Source organism: Lutjanus erythropterus, chromosome 12, assembly GCF_056507025.1.
Source record: "Lutjanus erythropterus isolate fLutEry1 chromosome 12, fLutEry1.hap2, whole genome shotgun sequence".
Taxonomy (NCBI): domain Eukaryota; kingdom Metazoa; phylum Chordata; class Actinopteri; order Lutjaniformes; family Lutjanidae; genus Lutjanus; species Lutjanus erythropterus.
In genome coordinates, this window is record NC_139328.1 from 866980 (window position 1) to 892763 (window position 25784).

The window sequence follows — 25784 nt, forward strand, 5'->3', positions numbered from 1 at the left end:
ATACTTTTTCTGTCCCATGATCATGATCAAGTCTTAACTCCTCCAGAAAGTATTTTACTACAGAAACTTCAATTAAATATTTCACAAATACATCAGACACAAATCAGATAAATATGAACGCAAGAACACAAACAGATTTCGTTTCTAGTGTTTGTTTTTTTTCTTTTTGGAGTCATACAGTTTTTATTCCTCACACACTTCGCCCATTTCAGGAAAAAAAACTATCCTGAATTTACTCTGAAGCAAAGTTGGTAAGTTACTCTCCTCTTCATCCTGTTCCTCCAGCCTCCTCTGAACCCAAACCTCGGCTCCACGCTATCAGCCCACGCCTGTCTTCTGTCAGTCACCTAGCATCTGGCTTGCTAGCTGCCAGCTGACAACCAGTCTAGTGGCTACCAGTATGCTAGCCCTGACAGCCACCCACATGCTAGCAGTCAGCCTGCACCTTTGTCTGGTAGCCCCCTATCTGATTTGGCTAAGGTCTGTGAGCCTGCAGTCTTCCTGTCCTGAGCCGGCTGGCCCACAACATGCCTGTTCTCCTGCCATCTCCTGTTCCTGTTTGGGCTGGACCCCAGTAATCTCATGCTCCTGCTGGGCCTCAACCATCTCCTGCTCTCATTTCTGTTAAGCTGCAGCGATCTGTTCCTATTTCAGCTGGCTGCAATCATCTTCTGTCCCAGCTGGGTCACAGCTGCCTCCTGTTCCTGACCTGCAGTTATTTCCTGCTCTGATTGGTCCATCTCCTGTTCCTGATCTGGTTGGCTCATGTTTTTGTTCCTGCTGAGCTGCAGCCATCTCCTCTTCCTGTTTGGGCTGGGCTGCAGAGGTCCACTGATCTCGAGCTGCAGCCTTCTGTTTCCCTGGTTCCACCAGAAGCTTCTCCTGCAGCTCGTGCCAACCTACAGTTTAATGTTTTGGTGGCAGCTGCCCTGTCCAGCCTCAACGTCAACCTGTAGAAAGGTTCTACCTTTGTCGGCCTCCAGAGGGGTCCCACCTGTACCACCAGCCTCCAGAATGGTCTACATCTACATCTCTGGCCTCCTGAGCAGTTTCCATCTATCTGTCCTGGTGTTTGGTCAACTTCCTAAGTAACTCTGCCCTTCAGCTCTGCCTCCTGGTTGCCCTCCACACCTTCTGCACCCATCATACTTGCCCCCAGGTTCCCTGTCTGAAGACACACCCACGTCTAGTCGATTCTTAAGCTCCCAGGCCACCTGCACCCAGGTGTGTAACACTGACAGCAACTTCAAACCAGAGTCACACTGCTTCTCTGTGTTCACACAGTTGATCTGTAAAGCTGATTTTGATTTATAGACACAGAGTTATTAGTTCATCTCACACTCTTATAAAATTATATAATAATAATAATAATGTGTGTAAATGTTGATGGTCATATTCACAGATCTTTAATGCTGTAGGTCAAGGTGCATTTTCCACAAACATCCAGCAGAGAGCAGCAGAGCTCCGGACTGTAACTAACCCAGCACACATGATGGCCTGTGTTCATACAATGGACTGAATAACTCAGATTTCACTTGTTTTTGTTTTTACTGGAGGAGTTTTATTTGAATATCATTATTTACCTCACTAATTTTTTTGAACGGGTCAAAGGTCATAGAAGTTATGACCCATAGCCTGAGGAGAAAGGTATAGAAATCGATGGATTAATTAATCTGGTTTTACTTAATCACACAGCAGGACAGGCCCTGCAGTCTCCCTGCAACCAGTTGCCTTTGTGGAAACCAGTTTCCATCTTTGTGATACTGGGGCAGAGTCAGAGGACACGGCTCAGGTGAGGACGACGTTGTAACATCCAACTTTCACCAGCAGAGGGTGGGCTGGTGTCACAGTGTGCGCAAGCAAGCTAAGATTTTTTTTTGTATAAAGAACCTGCCAGAGACACCAAATAAATCAAATTTAAAAATAAATAAAATAAAACATCAGATCAAATATACAAGAGGAGATAGATAAAATAATGTCTTAAGAAAAAGTCTTAATGGAGCTGATCAGAGATGCTAAATGAATGAAAGCATTTAACAAGAATAAAGTTGTATCACAGCGATGTGAACAGGTTTGAGCTGTGTGTGTGTGTGTGTGTGTGTGTGTGTGTGTGTGTGTGTGTGTGTGTGTGTGTGTGTGTGGCAGTCTGTTCTGAGTGCACTCCATCTGCTGTGTGTGTGTGCAGGACTCTACTTTTAACAACAAAGTCTCTAAAAATTAATTTCACACCAACAGAGTTTCTCCTCCACGTGAGGCGATGATGATGCTGTGCTGACTCATCACTGTGTGTGTATGTGTGTGTGCTGTGTGTGTGTGTGTATGCATGTGTGTGTGTGTGTGTGTGTGGTATGAATGAATCAGGGACACTCTCTCTCTCTTCCTCCTCTTCCCTCCTTCCTCCTCCTCGTCTGTCGTGACGTTCATTCAGGAGGAAACACCACAAACAGTCCTGAGATATTCTGAGTGTGTGTGTGTGTGTGTGTGTGTGTGTGTGTGTGTGTGTGTGTGTGTGTGTGTGTGTGTGTGTGTGTGTGTGTGTGTGTGTGTGTGTGTTACTCGCAGGGAAATACCTCTGTGGATGGAGGGAGGGATTAAACAGGCAGAGACGTATAATTACAGTAACAGAGCAGAGAGGCAGAGAAGAAGAGTGACCCTGATCACAGCCAGAGCAGACTTGAACCAGGACCACACAGGACCAGAACCAGCAGAATCACAGAGAACCATCAGAACCAGGACCCACTCTGAACTGATCAGGACCAGATTCAAATACCAGACTGAGGACCAGAACATAACCTGCTTTGAGAGGAATTTTAACTTTTCTGACTCGACTGATCCACTGCTGGACTCTATCAACTCTGCTGAGACTCAACTGAGATTCTACTGTCAGTCTTGAACCATCATGTCATCTCTGTTTGCCATGTTCTTCTTCATGGCCGTCTGTGTTCTTGTCGGTGCCTCTCCGACGGTCTCTCCGCTTCCGGAGGTCAGCGTGGCGTCTCAGCTCCAGGAGGGGGCGCCGTCCTCAGACTGTCCATCCTGCTCTCTGTCTCAGATGAGGAGGAACTCGTCTTCGTCGGGAGGACAGAGCGACATGGTGGAGGCGGTGAAGCGACATATTCTCAACATGCTGCACCTGAGTGCTCGGCCCAACCTGACGCAGCCGGTCCCACGCGCCGCACTGCTTAACGCCATCAAGAAGCTGCATGTCGGTCGAATCGCCGAAGACGGCAGTGTGGAGATCCAGGAGGAGGGCCAGGGCCCCGGGGCCTCTACACCGCCTGAACCGCCATCTGAAATCATCACCTTTGCAGAGCCAGGTGAGTCTAACAGCCAATCAGAAACAGAGACCATCTCTGTGAACCCACAGAGGGGGATTATGGGTAATTGTAAATTTTAGAGAAGCTACTCACACTTCACAAATCCTAGCATCAAATGACACAACAATATCTCAAAGTTTGACCCAAAATCTGTCAAATGAACTGATTCAGTAGAGTGTGATTCTCCTGAACTTTACTGTTTATCAGTCTGTCCATCAGTCTGTCTGTCTGTCCGTCTGTCTGTCCGTCTGTCTGTCCGTCTGTTATCAGTTCATTCACAAAAATCCAAAAAGGTCAAAGTTTGTTTACAGATTTCACAGTGAGAACCTGTCAGCAGCCTGATTCTATTGATTCGACTCAGTCTGAGTGAAGTATTTTCTTAGTCTCTTTCATCATAAATGATTCTGAACACACCTGAGTGCTGCAGGTGCTGATTGGTCAGATAAATGACAGTGAAGACGCCCACATGATTTCACATAGAAGTTTTTTTTAAGTGTAAGCAGTCTGCAAATATTATCATAAAGTTAAACACTATCACTCTGTAAAACCGAATGCTAATTATCTGTAGTAACTGAAACTTGAAAACTTAAATTTGTTCAAAGGTTCTTCTAACCAGATTGTTGCTGCTGAACATCTCTGATTTCATGGCAGCTTTTTTAAAAAAAAAATGTTGTGATGCATGTTGCATGTTTTTAGGCATTTTTTTCCAATGAAATTGCTGGAGCAATTTTTTAGTATATAATTCATTACAATCAAAGGCAACTAGTTCCAGGGAGAACAAAACCTGCACTCTGTTCTGAGTGTTCTACGTGTCCTCACACAAACAAAGACTCACAAAATCTGATTTGTAGATGACACAGTGCACAGAGCGTCGATAATGTCTTTAACAATGACAAACCTGTTCTTTTCAGCACCTGTGACAAAATGAATATATATATATATATATAAATGCAAAAACAAAACAATTCATTGGCTGTGATCATTGTACATGTATGATGTCAAATTTGCAGAAAAGTTGAGAGTTTGGAAAAAATTGCAAGGCTGTGCAGAATTCACAGGGATTGGTTGAATTTGCATGAATTGAAGGATTCACTGGAGGACAGACTAACTTAAAAATGTTGAGTACCAACAGAATTTCTTTCTTTTGTGTTTATTAATCTGAGAACAAAGGAACACACGTATTAGATGTGACAGGCGGGTAAGAGAGGAGCGAGTTGACCACACAGTTGCAAAAGGTACTAGACCCTCATCTAGCAGAAGGTCTAGTGCAGAAACATCACAAATAAAAGTTAAATTGTGAGTTAGGCTCTTTATTGAACTCTGAATATTTTATTAATAAGGGAAATAATAATAATTTATTTATTCATATCTTTTAAATAATGGGTTTTTACACTTAAAATTTATTAATTCCCTTTAACTTATAGCAATGAGAGGTGTGTATAAAAATTCTGTGTTGCATGTACTCAAACTATTTAACTGGCTCAATCAGTCACTTTAATTTAATCAAAGAGTAAATGTAACACTAACTTGATATATTTAAGCTTTGAAAATCTCCAACTCCAAACATAAAATGTAAAAACTAAACTTTTAAGATAAAAAATGAACAAACTCTTTAGATACAAAGTGAACAAACCTTAAAGAAAAAACTGAACAAACTTCAACTGAAAAAACTTTTAAGATAAAAAACTAAAACTTAAACTGATAAAAACAATGAACAAACTTTAAAGAAAAAAGTTCAGCTGAAAGTTTTATAAAGTTTTATGTGAACATGAAGCGGTTCGTGACCACATGATCACATTGTCCCGTCACTTGTTTGCTTACATAAATGTACAGAATGGCTTTGTACTATAAATAGTCTTCGTCTCTGAGAGGAATCTTTAATTAAATGAGAGGACAGTAACAATGGTGGGGGGGGGGGGGGGGGGGGCATACCGAGTGGTCTCAGGCCGTAAATAATCTCCTCATTCACACAAATCTGGGCCTCAGTAATTATTCATACAAAGACAGTGTGTGTGTGTGTGTGTGTGTGTGTGTGTGTGTGTGTGTGTGTGTGTGTGTGTGTGTGTGTGTGTGTGGCCTTGTTAACAGCATTCCCTGAAACCAGGCCTTTTCTTTTTTTAGTTTCTCTGCTCATCTTGAGTATATTTAGAGGCGGCGGCTTCATTCATGCTTTCATTGATAATAAGAATGACATTTTCTTTGTTCATTCATTCAAAAACTGGAGGGGGGGGGGGGGGGGGGGGTTCAGGCTGCAGGGTCACACTGTCTTTAGAACTGTTCACTTCAGAGAGAAACCAGAAAGATCAAATAAAATGTTTGTCTTCCTGTTGTTCTTCAAATGACGAAACTCAAACATTTATTAAACCTTTTTTTGATCATTCTGATGTCAGTAAAATGTTCGTCGTGATGAGTTCAAAGAACTGAAACTGAAGATCTTTTACACCGAAGAGAAACGAATCAAAACCTGATAGAAAACTGGTTCTTCAGTTGGCATTAAGAAAAAGACCAGTAGAGACCAGAACAGACTTCCTGTCAGGTGATGTCTTAGTCTTACTGACTCATGTTAATGTTAACACATAACTATATAAATGTTTCTGTTCATGATGGATGTGTGCTAACTGTGCTAACTGTGCTAATGAGCTACCTGTGCTCTGTGCTGCAGGAGACTCCCCAGACACAGTGACCTTTGACATTTCAACGGATGGCAGCGGCTCCGCAGTGGTTGAGCAGGCAAACGTCTGGATCTTCTTGAGGGTCTCGAAGGGAAACCGAGCGAAAGGCAAAGTGATGCTGCGGCTGCTCCGACGTGATGTCAAGGACGAGGAGGACGAGTGTGTCTCAGAGAAGATGGTGGACACTCGCCGCAGCGGCTGGCACACGCTCGCTGTCTCTCGCAGCGTTCAGACTCTGTTGGACGGCAGTGGCAGGTTGCTCACCCTGCAGGTTTCCTGTGTGCTGTGCGCCGAGACCGGCGCCTCACCCGTCCTCGTACCTGCCAATGTAGAGCGAGCTGGAGAGCGAGAACAGTCTCACCGGCCGTTCCTCATGGTGGCACTGCGAGCTCGAGAGGAAGCGAGTCAGCGACGAGTCAAAAGAGGTCTGGAGTGTGACGGAAATATACGTGTCTGCTGCAAACGACAGTTTTATGTGAACTTCAGAGACATCGGCTGGAACGACTGGATAATCGCTCCATCCGGTTACCATGCCAACTACTGTGAGGGTGACTGTCCCAACCACATGGCGAGCATCAGTAGTTCATCGCTCTCCTTCCACTCGACGGTCATCAATCATTATCGTATGAGGGGCTACAGCCCGTTCCAAAACATCAAGTCATGCTGCGTGCCGACAAGGCTGCGTGCCATGTCAATGCTTTACTACAACGAAGAGCAGAAAATCATCAAGAAAGACATCCAGAACATGATCGTGGACGAGTGTGGCTGTTCTTAAAGACTTTAAGACCAAGAAAAACGTCCAGAACATGATCATGGCTGAGCGCAGCTGCTCTTAAAGACGTTAAGACCAAGATAAACGTCCAGAACATGATCGTGGACGAGTGTGGCTGTTCTTAAAGACTTTAAGACCAAGAAAAATGATCATGGATGAGAGACTGCTTTTAAAGACATAAAGATCAAGCCAGATCATGATCATGGACAAGTGCAGTGGCTCTAACAGACGTTAAGACTAAGAGAGATGTCCAGAACATGATCATGGATGAGAGACTGCTTTTAAAGACATAAAGATCAAGAAAGACATCCAGAACATGATCATTTATGAGTGCAGCTGCTCATAAAGCTGTTAAGACCCAGAAAGACGTCTAGAACATGATCATGGACGAGTGTGGCTGCTCTATAAGACGTCACAAACACTGAAAAACAGTCAAGATTCCCAGTAAAGCTCCAGTATTTATGTTTAGTGACGGAGCAGCGTGTTTCTTACTGGGAAAGACTTTTTTCCATATTGGAACAACCTGAGAATTCTATGCAACACTTTATCTGTGGACAGTCTTATGTTTGTATTACACTATATGTCTGCTGTTTTCTATTGAGTTCTATTGTTTGTCTTTGTTTTCTATTGTTATAGAAAACATGAGAGGATCATTTCAGATTGTTTACTGGAGGTTCAACCTGTGCAAACGTCTCTGATGTTGAGATACTTTAAAGAAATGTTTTCAATCGGCTACAGGAGCCAAACAACACTATTATTATTATTATTATTATTATTATTATTATTATTATTATTATTATTATTATTATTAAATAAGTTGAATGTTGATATTTGCACAACATTCCTGGCAGAGATTTAGTTTCAGAAGAAAGCCAAAGACAATGATGATGAAAATTTGGATCATAAACAAACTGTGAGAAAACATATTTTAACAATCTGTGAGTAAATTAACTGGTCAACGTGTCACTTAATGAGATGGAAGTATTTTTAGTATAAATTATTATTTTACTGGTGAAACAATGTTTCATCAGTTATCAGTTGTTGCTTCAATGTAAAAATAAGAAATGCATAATATAAAACTTTGTATAATTTATTTTCTTTTTTTAGCTTCATTCATTAAACAAACTGTTTGTCAGCATTCTCCAAACTTTATTTTGTAAAGGATTTTAAAGTTTACTTTATTATAAGACTACCCTTATCAATGATTTATAAATGGTTTATAATGATGTTAATAAGTTGTAAACTTTATAAATCATTAATGAGCTGTTATAACACATTAGATAAAACATGTATCTGACTCTGGTCTTGATGGTGTGTTCAAAGTCAGCCTCTCTGCCTCCTGTTTAAGTGTGTTCAGGTGTGTTCAGGTGTGTTTAAGTGTGTTCAGGTGTGTTCAGGTGTGTTTAGGTGTGTTCAGGTGTGTTCAGGTGTGTTCAGGTGTGTTTAGGTGTGTTCAGGTGTCATCAGGCGTAATCAGGTGTGTTCAGGTGTGTTCAGGGCTCCTCGTTTGAGTGATTGATGTGAACTGAGTGAATTATCCTCGTCCTCCTTGTCCTCCTGCTGGTGTTGGTGAAGTTAATCCTTCGCAGGTCCAGGAGCAAGCGGGGCAGCCACAGCCAGTTGGCACAGCGACGCTCTGTTTGTTCACTGACCTACAAACTCATCGCTGAGTCGACAAGTTGATTTAAGAAACACAAAGACGGCTGCTGATGCAAACACAAAGCACTCTGGGTACTGGAGCACAACAACAGAAAACAAACCTCATCTGAGAGCTGTTCTCTGAAGACAAAAACGCCTTCTGCATGTATTAATTATTAATCTATTATTGTTTAACTCACCAACCTGTACATGTGTCTGACCTGTGATTGGCTGGTCACGTTGTAGCTTATCTGTCACCCAGTGGATGCTGGGCACCAGTTCCACCAGTTTATATATCATATTTTCAGCAGGTGTTCCAACCGATCAGAGGCTGTTTATATGCAGCATCTCCAAACCAGTGTGATCAGAATCAATTCATCAATATATATATACAGTATAATTAGAATCAAACTGTGTGTGTGTCTATAATTATTCTCACTGATAACAAATTATGACTTATTATTATAATTCTAAATCCTAATAAATGTGAACAGACCTGCAAAGTGCACATAGGATGAGATCACAGCTTATTGGAATCCGGAAAAACAAGTATTAAATAATTGTGATCTATAACATACAAAATGAACAATATGTTACATGAGAGCAGGAGACCAGCCTGAGAGAAAAAGGTCTGTGTGCTGGTTGGAAACATCAGGTAGATAATAAGGAAGCATAAGGAAATCTGTCTCCTCGCTTGAAAATCTCGTCCTGGTAAATCCGCCGTCATCCTGTCAACGTTTCCGCTCCTGGTGCAGCTGCTTCGTAACAGTGATGAGAGCTGACTTTCTGATAGGTTTATTGCATGTTGCACCCAAAACACACCCATGAATTAATCAAAGTACTTGTATGCAGCTGAATCCTGCTGTGGGTCACGGGTGCAGGGGGTGGGACAGGACAGGATACCCCTGACACAAGATGGCAAAGGTGGATTTGGGCACACCTTGAATAACTTATAACCTGGGCTTTGAACCATGCACTTCAGATCGCTGTAAGATACAGATCTGGAATATTTGAAACTGTGACTGGCCCCATCTTACTGTCACTCAGCGCTACATCACATGTTTTGTTGCTTTGATTGGCTGTAGGTGTATCCAGGTGCATCCTGATGCATTAGACTGTACTGGTTGGTGACACCCCAAAAATGAACGTAGAGTTCGCCAGGTTAATATTGCCAGGTCAGAAGGAACCAGAGGGGCTCATTTTCAGTTGGTGCAGTAGCTTTAATTTTATGCATCATCATCATCATCATCATCATCATTACTAACTTTTAAAACCGATAAATGAATCTATAAATGTCAGAGTTTCTGTGAACGGAGATGAACCTGACCACAGATGAGCTCCATGAACACACAGAGTTCATTACAGGTCTGAGTTACAACCAGAGGACAGAGAGAACAGAGATAATGAGTGAGAGAGGAAGACACTGAACAAACAGTCAGAGTTCGTTCACCTGCAGCCGGAAACATTCAGACTGAAGTCATGTTTGTACAACACATCTGAAACACTGCAGAGAGAGGTCACTGCACGGGTTTAACTGGACACAGACAGGTAAGTAGTTGAGTAAAACTTTATTTATATAGCACCTTTTGAAACAAAGGTTACAAAGTGCTGTACACCAACATCAGCACAAACAAGAATAAAACATAAAGCATACAATGCACATGGTAAAACATTCAAAACATTCAAAACAGTGCATATCTGAAAATATAGATCATTATGCACATACAACAGACAGAAAGTAAACAGCCTAACTCATAAGACCTGCCTGGATTGCACCTTGGAACTATTGAAAAGCCAACCTAAAAAAGTGGGTTTTTAACTTTTTTAACTCTAATGGGTGCGGGGGTATTGTTGGGGGTGGGGGGGGCAGCAAAAGGACAGTTGCCTTTAGATTTGTGCCTCATAGACGACCAACATAGCAAAGCTGGCCCCGGCCCCTGCAGCATTTTGAACAAGCTGAATATGTGCTAGAGTCGCTTGACTGAAGCAAGTGAAGAGACCATTACAATAGTGATAGTCTCAGATTTGTTGGTCTCTTCACTGGTTTAACTGGAGGACCTTCAGTCTGAACACAGTGCTTCCTTTGCTTCCAACCAAAAAAAGTGCAAAGTCCAAGAAAAGAATAATTAAGAAAAAAAAACTTGTCCCCAGGGCAAGGAAAACTAAGCAAGAGTCAGAATCCTGTGCTGAAGGGTTGAGCAGGACACCTCAGGTGGACAGAGCTGGTCTGAAGGGTGACCAGGAATATGTGGCTGGAGTGCAGGAGAGGCAGCTGGCACCAGAAGATCTGGCTGCAGGTTGGAGCACACTGCCTGATAAGATTCTGGCAGAGCAGGACTAGAGTTTGGTAACTGGGAAGATGAGCAGAAGACATGACTGCAGGCCTGGGGTTCCAGGGTAACTAAAGACTGCTGTGAAGACAAACACGATGTCAGCCAACCCAGGGACTGGAGAGACATCGGCTGGAAACCTTCATGTCACTGTGCTGCCTGGTGGCCCCAGGAAGGATCAGACAGCTAGGTGAGTGGTCAACTGGCTGGAGGCTAGTGGTCTGGACTGGGACTTAAGCCACAGTTACAGCATGGTCAGTGGGCAGAGGAAAGCCTTCCACCCATTTGATGAAATAGTCCTTCATCATGAGCACATCTCGTGGCCCTAACACTACCCATGGGCCCTTGTATTGTCTTGGGTGGCCTGGCTTTGGATGTGCTGTTGTTACAGGTGCTGCACCAGAAGGTGACATCCTCTCTTGTCTGGTACCAGAAGAATCAAGTCTGCATCCAGAGTATGGTGTGCTCCACCCAAAATGCTGACCAACTTGCCCTTGGTGCATCTGTCTCATGATGTCAGACCAGAAGACACCAGGCACCACAACTTGTGGGCAGGAATGTGTGTCTTTCAGGCAGCAGAACTGCCATCTTGGATGTAGAGTCACTTCCACTGGCTCCAGTCTTTGTGGCTGAACTGCACGGTGAGTGTGTTACTCATAGGGGGTGCCGTCCACTGGCCTCCATCCACATCCTGAAAGGTGCGATGTCTGGATCAGCTTCCTGGACCTGTTGCAGTTCCTGCAAAACAGGTCAGTTTTTGTTCTTGGACACACACCTTCATACACTAATGGCAGAGACGGCCATGCTCCTCAGAACCTAACCATTCACACGCCGAGGGATATGCCCAGTGTGGGGGCTGCTGTTCTAACAGTTTCTGTACAATATCTGCATCGTCAACAGCAATTAGTAAAAACTTAAGTGACTATTTTGTCCTGCTCAATCTCAGTCCTGTCACTGTAGACTACTGACCACACCATAGACTTTACCATATGTCATCTCTTAAAACATGCAGAGCCTCACCCAGTTTGCGAACACGCTGTCTCAGTTCAATAGCCACTGCAGCTGCATGCAGTGAAGAAGGACCTTGTGCAAATATGCCCTCGGCAGCAGGGCGGCGGCTGGGGACCGCCATCTTAGTCTTGCTGCTTGCCCAAGTGTAACAAACAATGAACTTTAGTCCAGATTAATTGTCCCAGTTTATTTCACTATTCTTTCTTTTCTATTCCACTGTTGTTTTGTTGAATGTGAGAGGGTCCCCTTGTGGCCAGTAGTGGTACTGGTTCCTGCTTCAGCTCCCTGTCTGTCAGAAAGCACTGGGGAGATTTGTTTGCCCCCAGGGCTGATGTTGATGCTCGCCTCAGGGTGGACCCCCTTTACTTTTACTAGCAGTTTGAAAGCAACACACAGGAGCTTCACTTTGTGTTGAGAAGCTGCAGCCTTTAACTGTATGTATATTTAACTGTAACGTATTTCTCTGCTCTGCAACATTCACTGTCACTCGTATCACCCGCTTGCTCTTCCTCACTTGTCCACACACATCATATGTGCACACACACACACACACACACACACACACACACACACACACACACTGCCCTGCCTCTTAAAGGAGCCACACTACTCTTATAACACATGTAAATGAGGTAAATCTGTCCCTTAAAGAATTTCATACAGAGAACCAGTCAGAGGCCTCGCATCTCCTTACATCTGTGACATCACAGAGACGATCAGGTTTATTTTTACAGGTGAGGTGTGTTTCTGTGGTCTGATGGAGGCGGTGATGGCGTGAACGTGCAGACGTCCAGAGAAACGTGATGAGAGGTGGACCATCATCATGTGAGTCAAACTGAAGGATCTATTTTTTGTGTGTGGGTAGGCTGCGGGACACGTCAGTGCTGTTAGCTGAGGGAAGGCCTGATAACCTCGACACCACCTCCACTACAAACTGCTACTCCATCACTGAGCACAGACTCACTGCTGCTATTCAAAGACATTCACCCCCACAGCTTCACTCACACTCTGCTGCTGCTGCTGCTGCTGCTAAATCTGACAGAGTTCAGTCGTCAGGACACAGAGACTCCGCCATGATGATTATTTTTATTCACATCTGAAGATCATTTCTCTTCAAATCAACTCGTTTCACATAATCAGTAAAAAAATGAGACACCAATCTAAAAACAGATTCTTTAAATAAGCTGATTTGTAATAAAAACAGATGAAATCATCTTTATCAGCTGTTTTGTGAGGAAAAATATCTCACTCTGAAACTTTCTTAAATATGTTTGGACAATTACAATCAATCAAATGAACTTGAACTTGATTTATTAAATCTTCTTATGAAGCAAACACACATTGTAGGACAAATAATAATATGATGTGCTCATTGTTTCTGTTTAAGGTGTTAGAGGCTCTTGGTTTATATGATCTCATATTTTTTTATTTATTTATAATGAATGCAGTTTCTGTCTGTAACAGCAGCTTTGAAGTTCCACATTCATGAACTTTTTATTCAGGACTTTATTAGAACCTGAGGCAGAACATCAGCTGCTCGTCCTGACAACAGAAAATATACAAACGAAACCACCACATTATTACATTTTAAAAAAGTATAATTAACAATATTCTTCCTCACAAATATATTAATATACACTTACATAATATTAATGTACACTGAATACATCAGCCACTGAACATGTAAACAAAGTGAAGTCATGTTAATGTGAATAGATGGTCACTGACAGAAAAAAGTGTGTGACACCTGGTTACAGTCGTCGTCGTCAGGTGTTTCTTCGCCTGTTTTTTAAAGTTTGTTTTATTGTTTTTTTGCAGTTTTATTTTGTGCTTCAGTAAACTGATCTGGACCCGTGGCTCGATGCAACACTGTGCGCTAAATGTAGGAGGTGTGTAGTGACCTCTGGTGGCGGGTCTGGTGGTGTGTGTGTGTGTGTGTGTGTGTTAGAGCTCAATGTGAGTTCATTGTACAAACAATTAGGATTTTTCAATTCACTGGTGTTTCTAACAAAAAGAAGTGGTGCCGTCGGCCTCATCGGGACAGACTGACAGTGTTTTCATCCAGCTGCAGTTCTTCGTCTTCTAACCCTTCTGACCATGTCATTGTGCAACATGTGATAAAATGAGAATCTGCAGGACTTACTTTACTTTACTTTACTTTACTTTACTTTACTACTACAGAATCAAAATGTCTCTTAACAATCTAAAATAACATGAAGAAACTTTGTTGCCTTCACTTGCTCAACATTATTCAGCATCAGAGCTTGTAACAAATTCAGTGCTCTTAGTCTTTGGTATGTTTACTTAGTTTACTGCCAGTAACCTGCTCAGTTCTTCCTGCAGCTCTTCTTTGTAATAAGTGTTCCAGCTAATATAACAAATATATGTATGATTCCCCTTATATATAATTCTTCACTGTGCATTTTGGTTTTATCCTGATGATGTGATGCACACTGACTGACACAGAAGAAAAGCAACTGCTGGATGAGTCCTTGAATTGGTTTGAAGACTAGTTGCAGAGGTTTGAGGACTAGTTAGGTCTGGGGATGAGTTTCAGAAGTCTCAGGACTAGTTGAAAAGGTTGGAGGACTAGTTACAGAAATCTGATGACTTGTTGCAGAAGTCTGAAAACTAGCTGAACAGGTCTGCGGACACGTTACCAAGGTTTGAAGACTAGATATGGAGGTCTGGGGACTAGTTGAACAGGCCTGAAGACTAGTTGGATAGGTTTGAGGACTAGCTGAACAGGTATGAGAACTAGTCAGAGGGGTCTGAGGACTAGTTGAACAGGTCCAAAGCCTAGTTGCTCAAGTTTCAGATGTTTGAGGACTAGTTGTTCTGGTCTGAGAACTAGCTGGAAAGATCTGAGGACTAGTTGAACTAGTTGAAGAGGTGTCTCCTGTCTGTTCAGATCAGAGTGTTTTCATTCAGATGGTCAGAATCTTTTTCTCACTTTCGTTTGGCGTCTGCAGCGAGTCAGTTTGTTCAGACGCCCACAGAGCAGAGTGACAAATGACTCATCTTCATCAGGAGGAGGAGGAGAGCAGCAGCAGTCTGGTTTAAACAGCACAGTTTATGCTGTACATGTTCTTTAATTCAGCAGAATGCACCTTTAATCCTCTTTAGAGGGGCGGAGCTTCCGTCATGAAACAAAAACAACCTGAAAACATGACCGAGTCAACGAAACAACAACAGCAAGAAACAACAACAACAACAACAACAACAAAATGTGTCAACACGCAGCAGATTCAATCACACTGATCTGTGTGTGTGTGTGTGTGTGTGTGTGTGTGTGTGTGTGTGTGTGTGTCTGCTGATAATAACTAACAAATCAATTCAAAGTCAAAAAGGTGAGTAAACTATTTCACACACAAAGAGGCTTTTATTTTGATAAACATCTTTCAGTCCTTCCTGTCTGATCAAAGCTTCAGTAATTAAAATAATCTGAAATAACAGAGAGCAGGTGGAGGACAGACAGAGGACAGATGGATTCCCGTTGCATGTTTTTATCATGAATGTAAAGGGATTGATAATTAATATAAAGATGAACAGAAGAACATCAGTTTATCAATAAAATCAATCAAACTTGTTTAGAGACTCCAGCAGATTTTCAGTGGAATGTCCCTTAATGTCAGCTGTCCATCTGGAGCTGTTTGTAATAAACAACAGCAGCACCTCCTGCAGGACAAACTCAGTCATTACACGCAAACTATCAGACAGACAGGCAGTCAGATACTGTTATAACATGACATATGCTGTTATAACATCCTGAGGAGCCCAGGAGCTGCAGATCAGATCGTACTGATCAATATATTAATGATACTGACGATGATGATGATGACAGTGATGATGACCCTAACCCTACGATTATATGTATGTTTGTATATAGTCTATTTATGTATGTTACTCAAACCTAATCCTATATCCTATGTGTATATGTATATATGTATATATATGTATATATATGTGTATATATGTGTATATATGTATATATGTGTATATATGTGTATAGCTTAGGTATGTAAGTAGCCTGTGTATTTATGAATGCATTATAATGTATTATTGTTGAGAACTGGGACAAATAATTTCCTACCAAAACAAATAAATCTTTCTAAACATGAAACATTCAGTTTCTGAGCTGTTTTGTTTTGCTCTAATTTTTTTTTTTTTTTAAAGAATGTAAAACTGGAATTTTATTAAATGGAGTCTGGTGTCATTTTGGGTGGATCATCCCTTTAAAGCAGACGGTTGAAATCAAACAGAAAATCAGTTTCATAATAAAACAATAATTTATTCAACAGAAAACATTTTTAATGGGAGGAACAAACGACAAAAGGACGTGTCTCTAACAGTTTCAGAACAAATTCTAACCTTCATAAAATGTCCTTTTATAGAATAAAAGACTGATGGAAGGATCAGTAATAAAAATCAAATGATAAAGACGAACACACTGAATGTTTTAAAATCAGATCATAAAAATAACTGAAATCTGACAGAGACTGGAGTCACTGGTTTTACTGGTTTATTTCTGGTTGAGCCAGCTGAAAGAGAAGACGTGTTTGGGTCCATCTTTGTCCTCCGACTCGTTCTGCTGATCAGACTGAACCTGCAGAAGAAGAAGAAGATTTTAAATACATTTCTAATTTCTAAACTTGCTCTGTGCCCCAGATGAAAATTCTCAACTTCAAACATTGAAAATGTTAAAATTAATTTAATTTAACATTTAACATTTAATAAAACATTTAATTAGTGGCAGGTTGGCTGTTATAGATAGATATAGATATAGTTACAGTTACAGATATAGTTACAGTTACAGATACAGAAATAAATATAGATATAGTTAAAGCTACAGTTAGTTTTTGGGCAGCTTGGTCAGTAATGAATGCAGCATGTGATGTCATACCTGAGGGGCGGGGCTGGCTGTGGGGAGGGGCAGAGGGGGCGGGGGCTGGCTGGTTGATGAGGAGCTGGGGCTTTTTGTTTGTGCAGTGGTGCTGGTGGTGGTGCTGGGCGGAGCCTCTGAGGGTTTCTGAGGGGGTGGAGCTGAGAGCTGAACACCTGCAGGCTGAACAGGAGCCGAAGGAGGCTGCTGATTGGCTGAGAGTCCTGCAGCGTGTGGCTGCTGCTCAACTCGGCTTCCTGCTGTCGTCCCTCTGACCTCCACCACTTCGTCTTCATCGTCATCATCGTCTTCATCAACTGATGAGACGACACAGTGCTGTGAGAGGAGCTACATGCTAATGTTTTAGCATACAGTATGCTTAATGGACACGTGATGACGGTGTGCACCATGTGAAATCATAATAGCTCCATGCTAACAAACTGGCACATTTCATGATGAAACATTAACATGCTAACATATTAGCATACATTATCCTTAATGATGGTAGCTTCAGTACATTAGCATGTTCCATTATAATGCATGAGCATGCTAACATATTAGTATATGATATCATTAATGATAGCAACTCCATGCTAATACATTGCTAACACAAACATATTAAAATAGCTCAAAGCTGACACTTTGCAGTACAGGTCAATAATAGTAGCTCACAGCTAACATGTTAGCAAACACATGTCATGATAGACGCAGTAGCAGTTGTATTAGATGCTAACACATTAGCATACACTCACACTCACATGTTTGCTTAATATCAACCGCTGTTTATGGATTCAGCCAATCATCTGTTGAGTTTATTTGTATAATTTCAGTGTCTTGTCTGTGATTGGCCGGAGAGGTGAAAACTTCTTAACTCAGTTTCTTACGTTTGATGAAGTCGACATTCATCAGCGCCCTCCTCTGACGATCAAAGTTAGTTGTGAAGTGATCCATGTTCTCGTAGCCATGTTGGACTTTATCCAGGTGGGACGTGTCGGTTCCCGCCACGATCCTGACGACCAAACATCATCAAACACTTTAAAAACTGTTGAAACTGCGGGGAGCTGATTGTCAAACACAGAGTAAAGACAGACACTCACTTCTGTAGCAGAGGTTTGGTGGTCTGTGGGAGGAAAGACGACAGGTTAAAAACCCCCAACAGTTATTAACAGTTGTGTTTTTCTAGAACACGTTCTTGTTGTGATGATTGTAGCTCCATGCTAACATCATGCTAACACTTCACCTCTAAGCAAATGAAAGCTGATTAAAGTTGTAACTCTGTACTTTTAGATACAGAAAAATAAATAAGAGTTAACTGGCTCAGTTTAAACCGTCTCGGTGCGTTCAGGTTCACCTGCAGGAACACGGCCATCTCGGACTCGTCCAGCGTCTGGATGGTGTTCTCCAGCAGCTTGGCGGTGTTCTCCATGTGTTCTGTGTACTTTCTCGTCAGACCTCTGATGTAGCTGAGTTTCTCCTCCTGGTCGGAGTTGATCCTCAGGGTCATCTCGCCTTTCTTCTCCTCCAGCAGAGCAAACAGGCGATCGAACGTCTCGCACACCTTCGACTTCTGTCTGCGCCCGTTCTCCTGAAAACAGTCCTAAAAGTGAGCCTCAGGTAAACCAGGCAAAGGCTGCAGCTGCTCTGTCAGGTAATGTGGCTTTTACAGCTTTTACTCTGAAAACCATCAAACACTATGAGACAGCTCCAGAAAAAGAAGAAGAAAAGAAAAACTTTTGAAGTAGATTTCAAATAAACTGTATGTAACAGACATAAATAGTTTGTGTATTTTTATGTCTTATGATATATTTTCTTTTGTAATATGTATTGATTTAATTAATTAATGCCAACATTCCTCACTTGTTCTCGTGTTTTCCAGGTTTTTCCTCGTTGGTTACTTCTATATTAGTCTGTGTTATTGCGCCCTCTGCTGTCCTTTAGCATCATAGCACTTTATTTCTGGACCCTCGTCAGTCTACGCTGAACTTGACTGGTGTGGAGTATTTTTAGGCTCTAATGTGGCTTTAAGTGCACAGAGCAGTTTGTTAGTTTATAAAATCATGAAGGCAGAGGATTTGTGTAGGTTTTTTTTAACCTGTAAAATAAGTTTTGAAATTTAGGAGGAGAAAATTAGGTAGACATGATTTTGTGTGTCATTTTATCTTCTCATGGGAAACACATTTCTGTTGGTCTTTTTTTCTCATATTAGACGTGTCATTGTGAAGATGATATTGACGATGCAACGGTTTGCTCTCTTTGGACTCTGACCAGGAATAAACCTGAGTTTAACCAGACGTGTTCAGTGATTGTGGACCAGAACATGACGCAGTGGAGTCGAGACCTGCAGGCTGATGTCCACCAAAAATAACGATTATAAACTCACAATTAATCACGACAAAGAACTTTTCTTCTCATCTGAGCAGCAGCTCAGTCTGCATCATTCATATTTACAGGATCAAAATGACACATCACTGAACAAAGTGTCACGCAGCTCCCAGTGAAAAAGGCAGTAAAAACCAAAGTGAAACTCATTTTCAGTATCGACCAAACGGCACACTGAGCCCACAGTTAAAGACAACGTGCACACATGGCTGCACAGATCTTCCAGCGAGCTTCACATGGTTCTCCATGATGACTAACAACGCCGTCTTACAGACTGATTCACACATTTAAACATTTCAGTTCCAGCAGGGTATCCTGAGTATGTTCGAAAACTTATTTCTTTGTTGTTTTTTTTTAATGATTCCTCCCAAAGCTCAACCTGCTGATTCAGCAAGAACCCTGACAGTTACATTATTATAAATCAAACTGATCAATCAAGAATAATTATTTGCACTGACAGGCCCATTTCAGAAACAAAATCACTTGGCTGCACCTGAAATGAGTGAATATTTAATGTGGTTAAAGCAGGAAAGTCAGTGAATCAGTCTGCAGTGATTCTCACAGCTGCTTCATGTTGTATGAAAAGTTTCTCCTCGGTTCATGAAAACCCTGCAGCAGCTGATAGACCTGCAGCCTCGACTGCTCGCTGTGTTCACCTTCATTAAATCAGCTGCTGCAGTAGAACCACACAAACACCACTCACTTATAACATATAACATTTTATTTTTCATCAACAACTATCTATTTTCTAGCTTTGTTTTAAACCTGAACATCACAGTGTTGTGTAACATGATGTTGATTAATAAACTATGTGAGGATATACGAGGTGAGATACAGCAGAATATTTTTTTAAAATCAGTGGACATGCAGAGCTTCTCTTTCAAGTCTGCAGCCGCTGTCCAGCATCATCTGCGCTGAATTAAGGATTTATTTGGACCAAAGCAGAGTTGGTGATTGTTGAGACAATGGAAAGATGAATCAAGATGTTTTTGTTGAGTTTTATTTACTTGTCCTGCGCTCTGTTTCTATCGCTCTTCTCTGCTTCCATCACTGTTAGTTTTGTGGTTTGTGGTGATTTAGAGACTCAGTTTGTAAAGTTTACAGTCTGCCATGATGTTGCACTGATCTGTGAACAGTGATGCAGATAAAAAACATGAACTGAAACTTGTTTACCGACCACTCGTTTATCTTCTCTCATAAGTGCTCCAGTTAATATAAAAAATATTTATGATTCCCTTTAATTCCTCATGTAAATGTTCTCCCTGTGTGTTTTTGTAGCTTCTACCTGTTTCATCCTGTAACTGTGATGCTCACTGACTGACTGTCTGCTTGTTTGGACCTTTGTGGTCCTCTGTGGCAGTGAATGTTGAAAACAGGATGTTTTAGTGTTTTACAGATATCAGTCAGACACCGAGCTTTAAACTGGGACAGTCCTAGTCTGGTCACCATATAGCAGAGACCAACACACTTTCAGCTCAAACAGTGATATTATAAACATTATAAACATATACAGTACAGATGCTTTACAGTCAGAGAAGTTATAAAGTGAAGCTGATGAACTCACATCGACGGCTCTGCAGGTTTCCTCCAGCTGACTGATGATGGCCTGAATCCTCTCATTGTTCCCAACTAACATGGACACACAGTCAGTCAGCTCCGTCTACACACACACACACACACACACACACACACACACACACACACGCACACACACACACACAGGGAGAGAAAACCTGCTGTCATGTCTGGATGCCCTCTAGTGGTCAGACAGTCACACTGAGTCTGATGATCTGAGAACCTGACTGACTGTTATACTGTCTGTTGTGTAAACCTGTCTATGGTTTAAACCTGTCTGTGGTGACGTGGTGGTGTGAGACACCTTCTGTGATTGGTAGACGTGGTCCAGTGGAGCGACCTCACAGTCTTTATGAGCTCCAAACACTTTACAGAGAGAACAGGTGGGGGTGCTGCAGGTGACACAGTAGATGTTGATCCTCTCGTCTTCATGATCCTCACACATCGGCTGGTCCTGCTTCACCTCCGGGACAGGTCTGCTGCTCACAGACACACAGACAGGCGGACAGAGAGACAGACAGGTGGAGGGATGGAGGGACAGAGACAGATGGAAATGTGAAAAGAAATTTCAGTTGATAATAATGAATGAAATGACATGCATAGGTATTTATATTGTCTGTATATAAGTATATTTATATAACAAATACATTTTAATTTTGAGATTTGTTTGCATTTATACACTATATATGTATATATATATAACAGGATAGAGGATAAATATGCCAAGTACTTTTTATATATATATTTCATTGTATTTATTTATATGATCATTAAATATTTTCCATAAAAAGCAGAGAGGTGACAGCTGAAGTTTGTCCTCAACATGTTTATCAGCTCGTCCTCGTCCACAGAGCTGAAATAGTCGTACTGCTGTCTCACTGACCTACATTTAAAAATAGAGCCATGCTGAGTGTCACAGCTAACCGCTAACAGCTAACACACACCTGTCACCTTCATCAGACCCACAGTAAACATCCTGTTAACCAACACTCACACATGGAGATCACTTTCATCTCTGTCTGCCCAGCACGTTAGCCTAGCTTAGCACAAACACTGGGAGCAGAGGGAAAACTCTAGCCTAGCAGATTCCAGAGGCTAAGTATAAGATAATGGAACCTTACGGCTAAGTATAAGCTAACAAAACTGAAAGGCTAAGTTAAGCTAACATTTAGAAGCTTATTCTAAGCTAAAGGAACCTAAAGGCTAAGCTAATGGAACCTAAAGGATAATTATAAGCTAAAGGAACCTTAAGGCTAATTAGAAGCTAATGGAGGCTAAAGAATAATTCTAAGCTAAAGGAACCTTAAGGCTAAGTATAAGCTAATGGAGGCTTAAGGCTAATTATAAGCTAATGGAGGCTAAAGAATAAGTATAAGCAAATGGATCTGGTGAAGAGAGAGACAGACAGGTGAGGAGAGACAGACAGGTGTTTTGTTTTCCTCATACACACTGAAAACCACACTGTAAAAATTAACTATTTATTTTAACTTGTTCAGGCTGAATTAAGATTTGAAGTTGACTGAATTTGAAAAGACAAGTTGAGATCAGTTCATCAAGTTAATTCAGCTGTACTGTAGAATACATGTTTCATAAGCTTCAGATATTAAGTTGAACCAGAAACTTTTCTGTCACAAAAGAAAAAAAAAACAACTTTCCATTAAACATTCAACTCATTTCAAAAGATTTGATGTTAGAATAACTCAAGTTCATTTTAAGTTGAATTAATAATGAAAATTGTATATTTATGTTAAGTTAATGAGAAAAGATTAGTTGATTCTAGGGCTGCGATAATGATTATTTTCATCATCAATTAATCTGTTGATTACTTTTTCAATTATTCGATCAGTGATTTGGTCCATAAAAAAAATGACGTCCTCAAATGTCTTGTTTTGTCCACAACTCAAAGATCATCAGTTTACTGTCAGAGAGGAAAGAAACCAGAAAATATTCAGTTAAGAAGCTGAAATCAGAGAATTTAGACCCTTTTTCTTTTTAAAAACGACTCAAAATGATTTATCATTTATCAAAATAATTGGTGATTGATTTAATAATCATTTAATTGATTAAGCGTTGCAGCTCTTGTTGATTCAACTAATTTCCAGTATGACTGTTTTACAGTGCAAGTGAATTTAAAAATCTGAAACACAGAATAAATGTAACAGACTCCTCAAAGTGGACTTGAAGACTGAGAAAACATGTTGTTGTTGTTGTTGTTGTTGTTGTTGTTGTTGTTGTTGTTGTCATCATGATCATGAGACACGTCACAGCTGAGACTGAAGTGACTCAGCAGAAACAGGAAACAGTTTCAACACGCTGAAAACAAACACTGAAGGTCCAGATGAGGTGTTTGCAATTTACAATCTCACCACTAGATGTCACCAAATCCTGCAGACGGTGACACAGCTGCTTGGTGTGATGTCATCAGAGAACTACCAAAATAAAAGTCAGGAGTTTCACAAAGAAAACTCAACTTTACATCTGAGGTTTTTTTTTTTGTCTGATTTTAGGTGAAGTGTCCCTTTAATGAGTGAAAAAAAACTTCCATAGCCTGCCTGTAGCCGACAGGTGTGTCATACAGGTGTGTGTACAGATGTATACAGGTGTGTGTGTGCAGGTGTGTACAGGTGTGCATACCGGTGCTGACAGATGTGTACAGGTGTGATGTTACCTGGTGTTCCCCTGCTTGTACATGTCGATGATGTTCTCCACCAGCAGGTTCCTCTGCAGTCCGTACACTCCGTGTCGATCCAGAACCACCTCATGTCTGCAGGATGGGCAGCGGAAACGACCGCCGGACGTCACCGTGGAGCCGCTCCTTGTCGACAGGTAGGGATTGGATGCCTGCAGTGGGCGGGGCATCACACAGGTAGACATGTTTATAACAGACTGAAGATCACTGACACTGTGAATCTGGTTTTATTTTCATTCATGAGTCTCTGCACAGGTTCACATACATAAACATCACACACACACCTGCACACAAATTCCCAAACATCCAGGTAAGGGTTGTTACTATGACAACAGGACATTAAACAGTTCAACAGGAACATAAACAGGAGTGAGGGGGAGGAGTCAGTGAGAAGAGGACGAACAACTTTGAAATGAAATTTGATTAAAGAAACGGAATCAAACAGGAAGTGATGGAGGAAACATCAGGACAGATGTTCTATGATCCAGAGGCAGGAAGTAAAAGTAAAAATACTTACTTACTGTACTGAAGTAAAGTTTTCAGGTATCTGTATTTTACTTGAGTATTTATTTTTCTACATCTGAACACAAATATCTGAACTTTCTCGTCCTCGTTACTTTAGTTTGAATGACTCTGAGCTGAATTATTGATTATTGTTATTTTGCATCATTGTGCTCCGCCTTCAAACATCAAGACTGATTTCAACCTGAATGGACGAAACAATAAGACAAAGAAAAGACGATTGACTGGAGGATCCATCAGAGGACATCAGGACAGACGGGACGAGACAGAGACAATGTAAAAGATTCAACAAGACAAAACAACATAAAAGTAAGAAAACAAAAATGACAGAAAAGATGTCAGACATATACCAAGACAAAACAAACAAGCAAACAAACAAAACAAAACAAAACAAAACAAAACAAGTGAAAAACAACATGAAGGACGTGAGAATCAGAAACAGAGACGGAGACTCTGTGGTGTCTTTGCACAGAAACAGTCAGTAGAAATGTCCTTCAGAGGACGACTTTTTACTTTTATACTCTGAGGACATTTCAGAGCCTGAACTTTTTCACTTTTACTGCAGTAAACAAGTTGAATCAGTACTTTTACTTTTACTCAAGTATCTGTACTTGTACTGCAGTAAAGACTGAGAGGACGTTTGACACGTCTGACATCATCACAGCGGCTGCTCTGTTTTGGACTGAGTCAAGACGTCCACATATGAGTGGAGATAAATTAAAAAAGCTCATCTTAATCTAAATTGTCATCAACATTTTCAGTCAGTTTATTGATCAAACAACTAATTGATTAGTGAAGAAAATGATCAACAGATTGATTGATGATGTCAATAGTTGAAAAACAGGTCCGTGTCCTGTTTTTCAACTATTGACAAGATTGTGACAGGATTAATTAATTGCTTAATTGTGTGTGTGTGTGTGTGTGTGTGTGTGTGTGTGTGTGCTCACCTGGAACACGTCGTTGGCACACTTCCTGCACAGGTTGTGTTGGCAGGGCAGGATGACGACGGGTTTGGTGAACATCTCCAGACAGATGGGACAGATGAGCTGCTTCTCCAGACTGTCCATGATGCTGCTGCTGAGGGGGACCCCAGTGGACACCGAGGGACACCGAGGGACACACACAGAGGACAGGACAAGACAGGAAGGCGTCCCACAGATGAAACAAAGTAAAGAAATAAAGAAGAAGAAGAAGAGGGAGCTGAGTGCTGCAGTGTTGGACGGACAGATGGACAGCAGGGTGAGGGGGGGACACTCGGTCTGTTTTTAGACAGACACACGTCAGCCGTTGCCGTGCCGACATGCCCTTATATGTCAAAGGTCACGAGGAGGCATGACAGAGCAGAGGGGGAGGGGGAGGAGGGTGATGCAGCAGGATGGAGTTTGTTAAAGGGACAGTCCACAGAATCAGAGCGGGACGTGGGGAGCTGAGGAGGTCAGAGCGCCTCCTGCTGGAGGATCAAATACTCCAAAAACTCACTGCAGTGAAAGTACACAAGTATTCTCAACGTCATGTGGTAAAGAATATTACAGTTTATTACAGTTTAATTACAGTTTACTTTTATTTACAGTGGGTGGGACCAAAAATAATCCCGTCAGTCCTTCCTGAAGGACAGAGATGTCTTGATTAAGACGAAGCAGTGCAGACCGGTGCAGCTGCTAGGTGGCTAACTCGATAGCGCTGCTCTTTTCAAAGTAGATCTTTACAGCGGAGCGGAGGATCTGCAAAGGACTGAGTTATTTAGGAGACTGAAACTGGACTCGTCCTCCAGTCTGTTAGAAAACAATTTTCAGACACTTGAATTTTCTTTTTTTAAATACTTTATAAATGAGAAGTAAATGTATTTAGGGTTAACAGGACATCTGATGAAGAAAACAAACCTTTAAAAAAAGTTGAGACAGCTCTAAATTTCAAGTTAACTCACCGTGATGCATTTTTAAGTTTGAACTCAAACTGTAAAATTCTGAAATAAACTAAAAAAATATTTTTCCTGACCT

General features: G+C 41.4%; 2 protein-coding genes across 2 annotated transcripts; one reads left to right on the forward strand and one right to left on the reverse strand.

Annotated features, from left to right (window-relative positions):
* Positions 1 to 2868: 2868 nt before the first annotated feature.
* Positions 2869 to 6804, forward strand: inhbab (inhibin subunit beta Ab). Its single transcript, XM_084731479.1, has 2 exons — positions 2869 to 3317; positions 5980 to 6804. The coding sequence occupies exons 1-2, from the start codon at positions 2900 to 2902 to the stop codon at positions 6762 to 6764; spliced, it is 1203 nt and encodes a 400-aa protein (XP_084587605.1). The 5' UTR covers positions 2869 to 2899; the 3' UTR covers positions 6765 to 6804.
* A 9436-nt stretch (positions 6805 to 16240) lies between these two features.
* LOC146317244 (E3 ubiquitin-protein ligase TRIM63-like) lies at positions 16241 to 25002 on the reverse strand. The gene is made up of 9 exons (XM_084732234.1): positions 24735 to 25002; positions 23245 to 23417; positions 20881 to 21055; positions 20566 to 20661; positions 17974 to 18207; positions 17720 to 17742; positions 17507 to 17631; positions 16644 to 16939; positions 16241 to 16346 (listed from the first exon to the last, which is right to left on the reverse strand). Exons 1-9 carry the CDS (start codon positions 24852 to 24854, stop codon positions 16263 to 16265), a joined length of 1326 nt encoding a protein of 441 aa, XP_084588360.1. The 5' UTR covers positions 24855 to 25002; the 3' UTR covers positions 16241 to 16262.
* Positions 25003 to 25784: the final 782 nt, after the last annotated feature.

What these genes read in the sequence shown, in the direction of transcription:
- inhbab (XM_084731479.1), top strand. Translation starts at nt 2,900, where the DNA reads ATGTCATCTCTGTTTGCCATGTTCTTCTTCATGGCCGTCTGTGTTCTT. An exon ending in CATCACCTTTGCAGAGCCAG is followed by an intron (nt 3,318 to 5,979) that starts GTGAGTCTAACA and finishes TCTGTGCTGCAG; the next exon opens with GAGACTCCCCAGACACAGTG.
- LOC146317244 (XM_084732234.1), bottom strand. Translation starts at nt 24,854, where the DNA reads ATGGACAGTCTGGAGAAGCAGCTCATCTGTCCCATCTGTCTGGAGATG. An exon ending in ACGTCTACCAATCACAGAAG is followed by an intron (nt 20,662 to 20,880) that starts GTGTCTCACACC and finishes GTGTGTGTGTAG; the next exon opens with ACGGAGCTGACTGACTGTGT. An exon ending in GAATGTCGACTTCATCAAAC is followed by an intron (nt 16,940 to 17,506) that starts GTAAGAAACTGA and finishes TCGTCTCATCAG; the next exon opens with TTGATGAAGACGATGATGAC.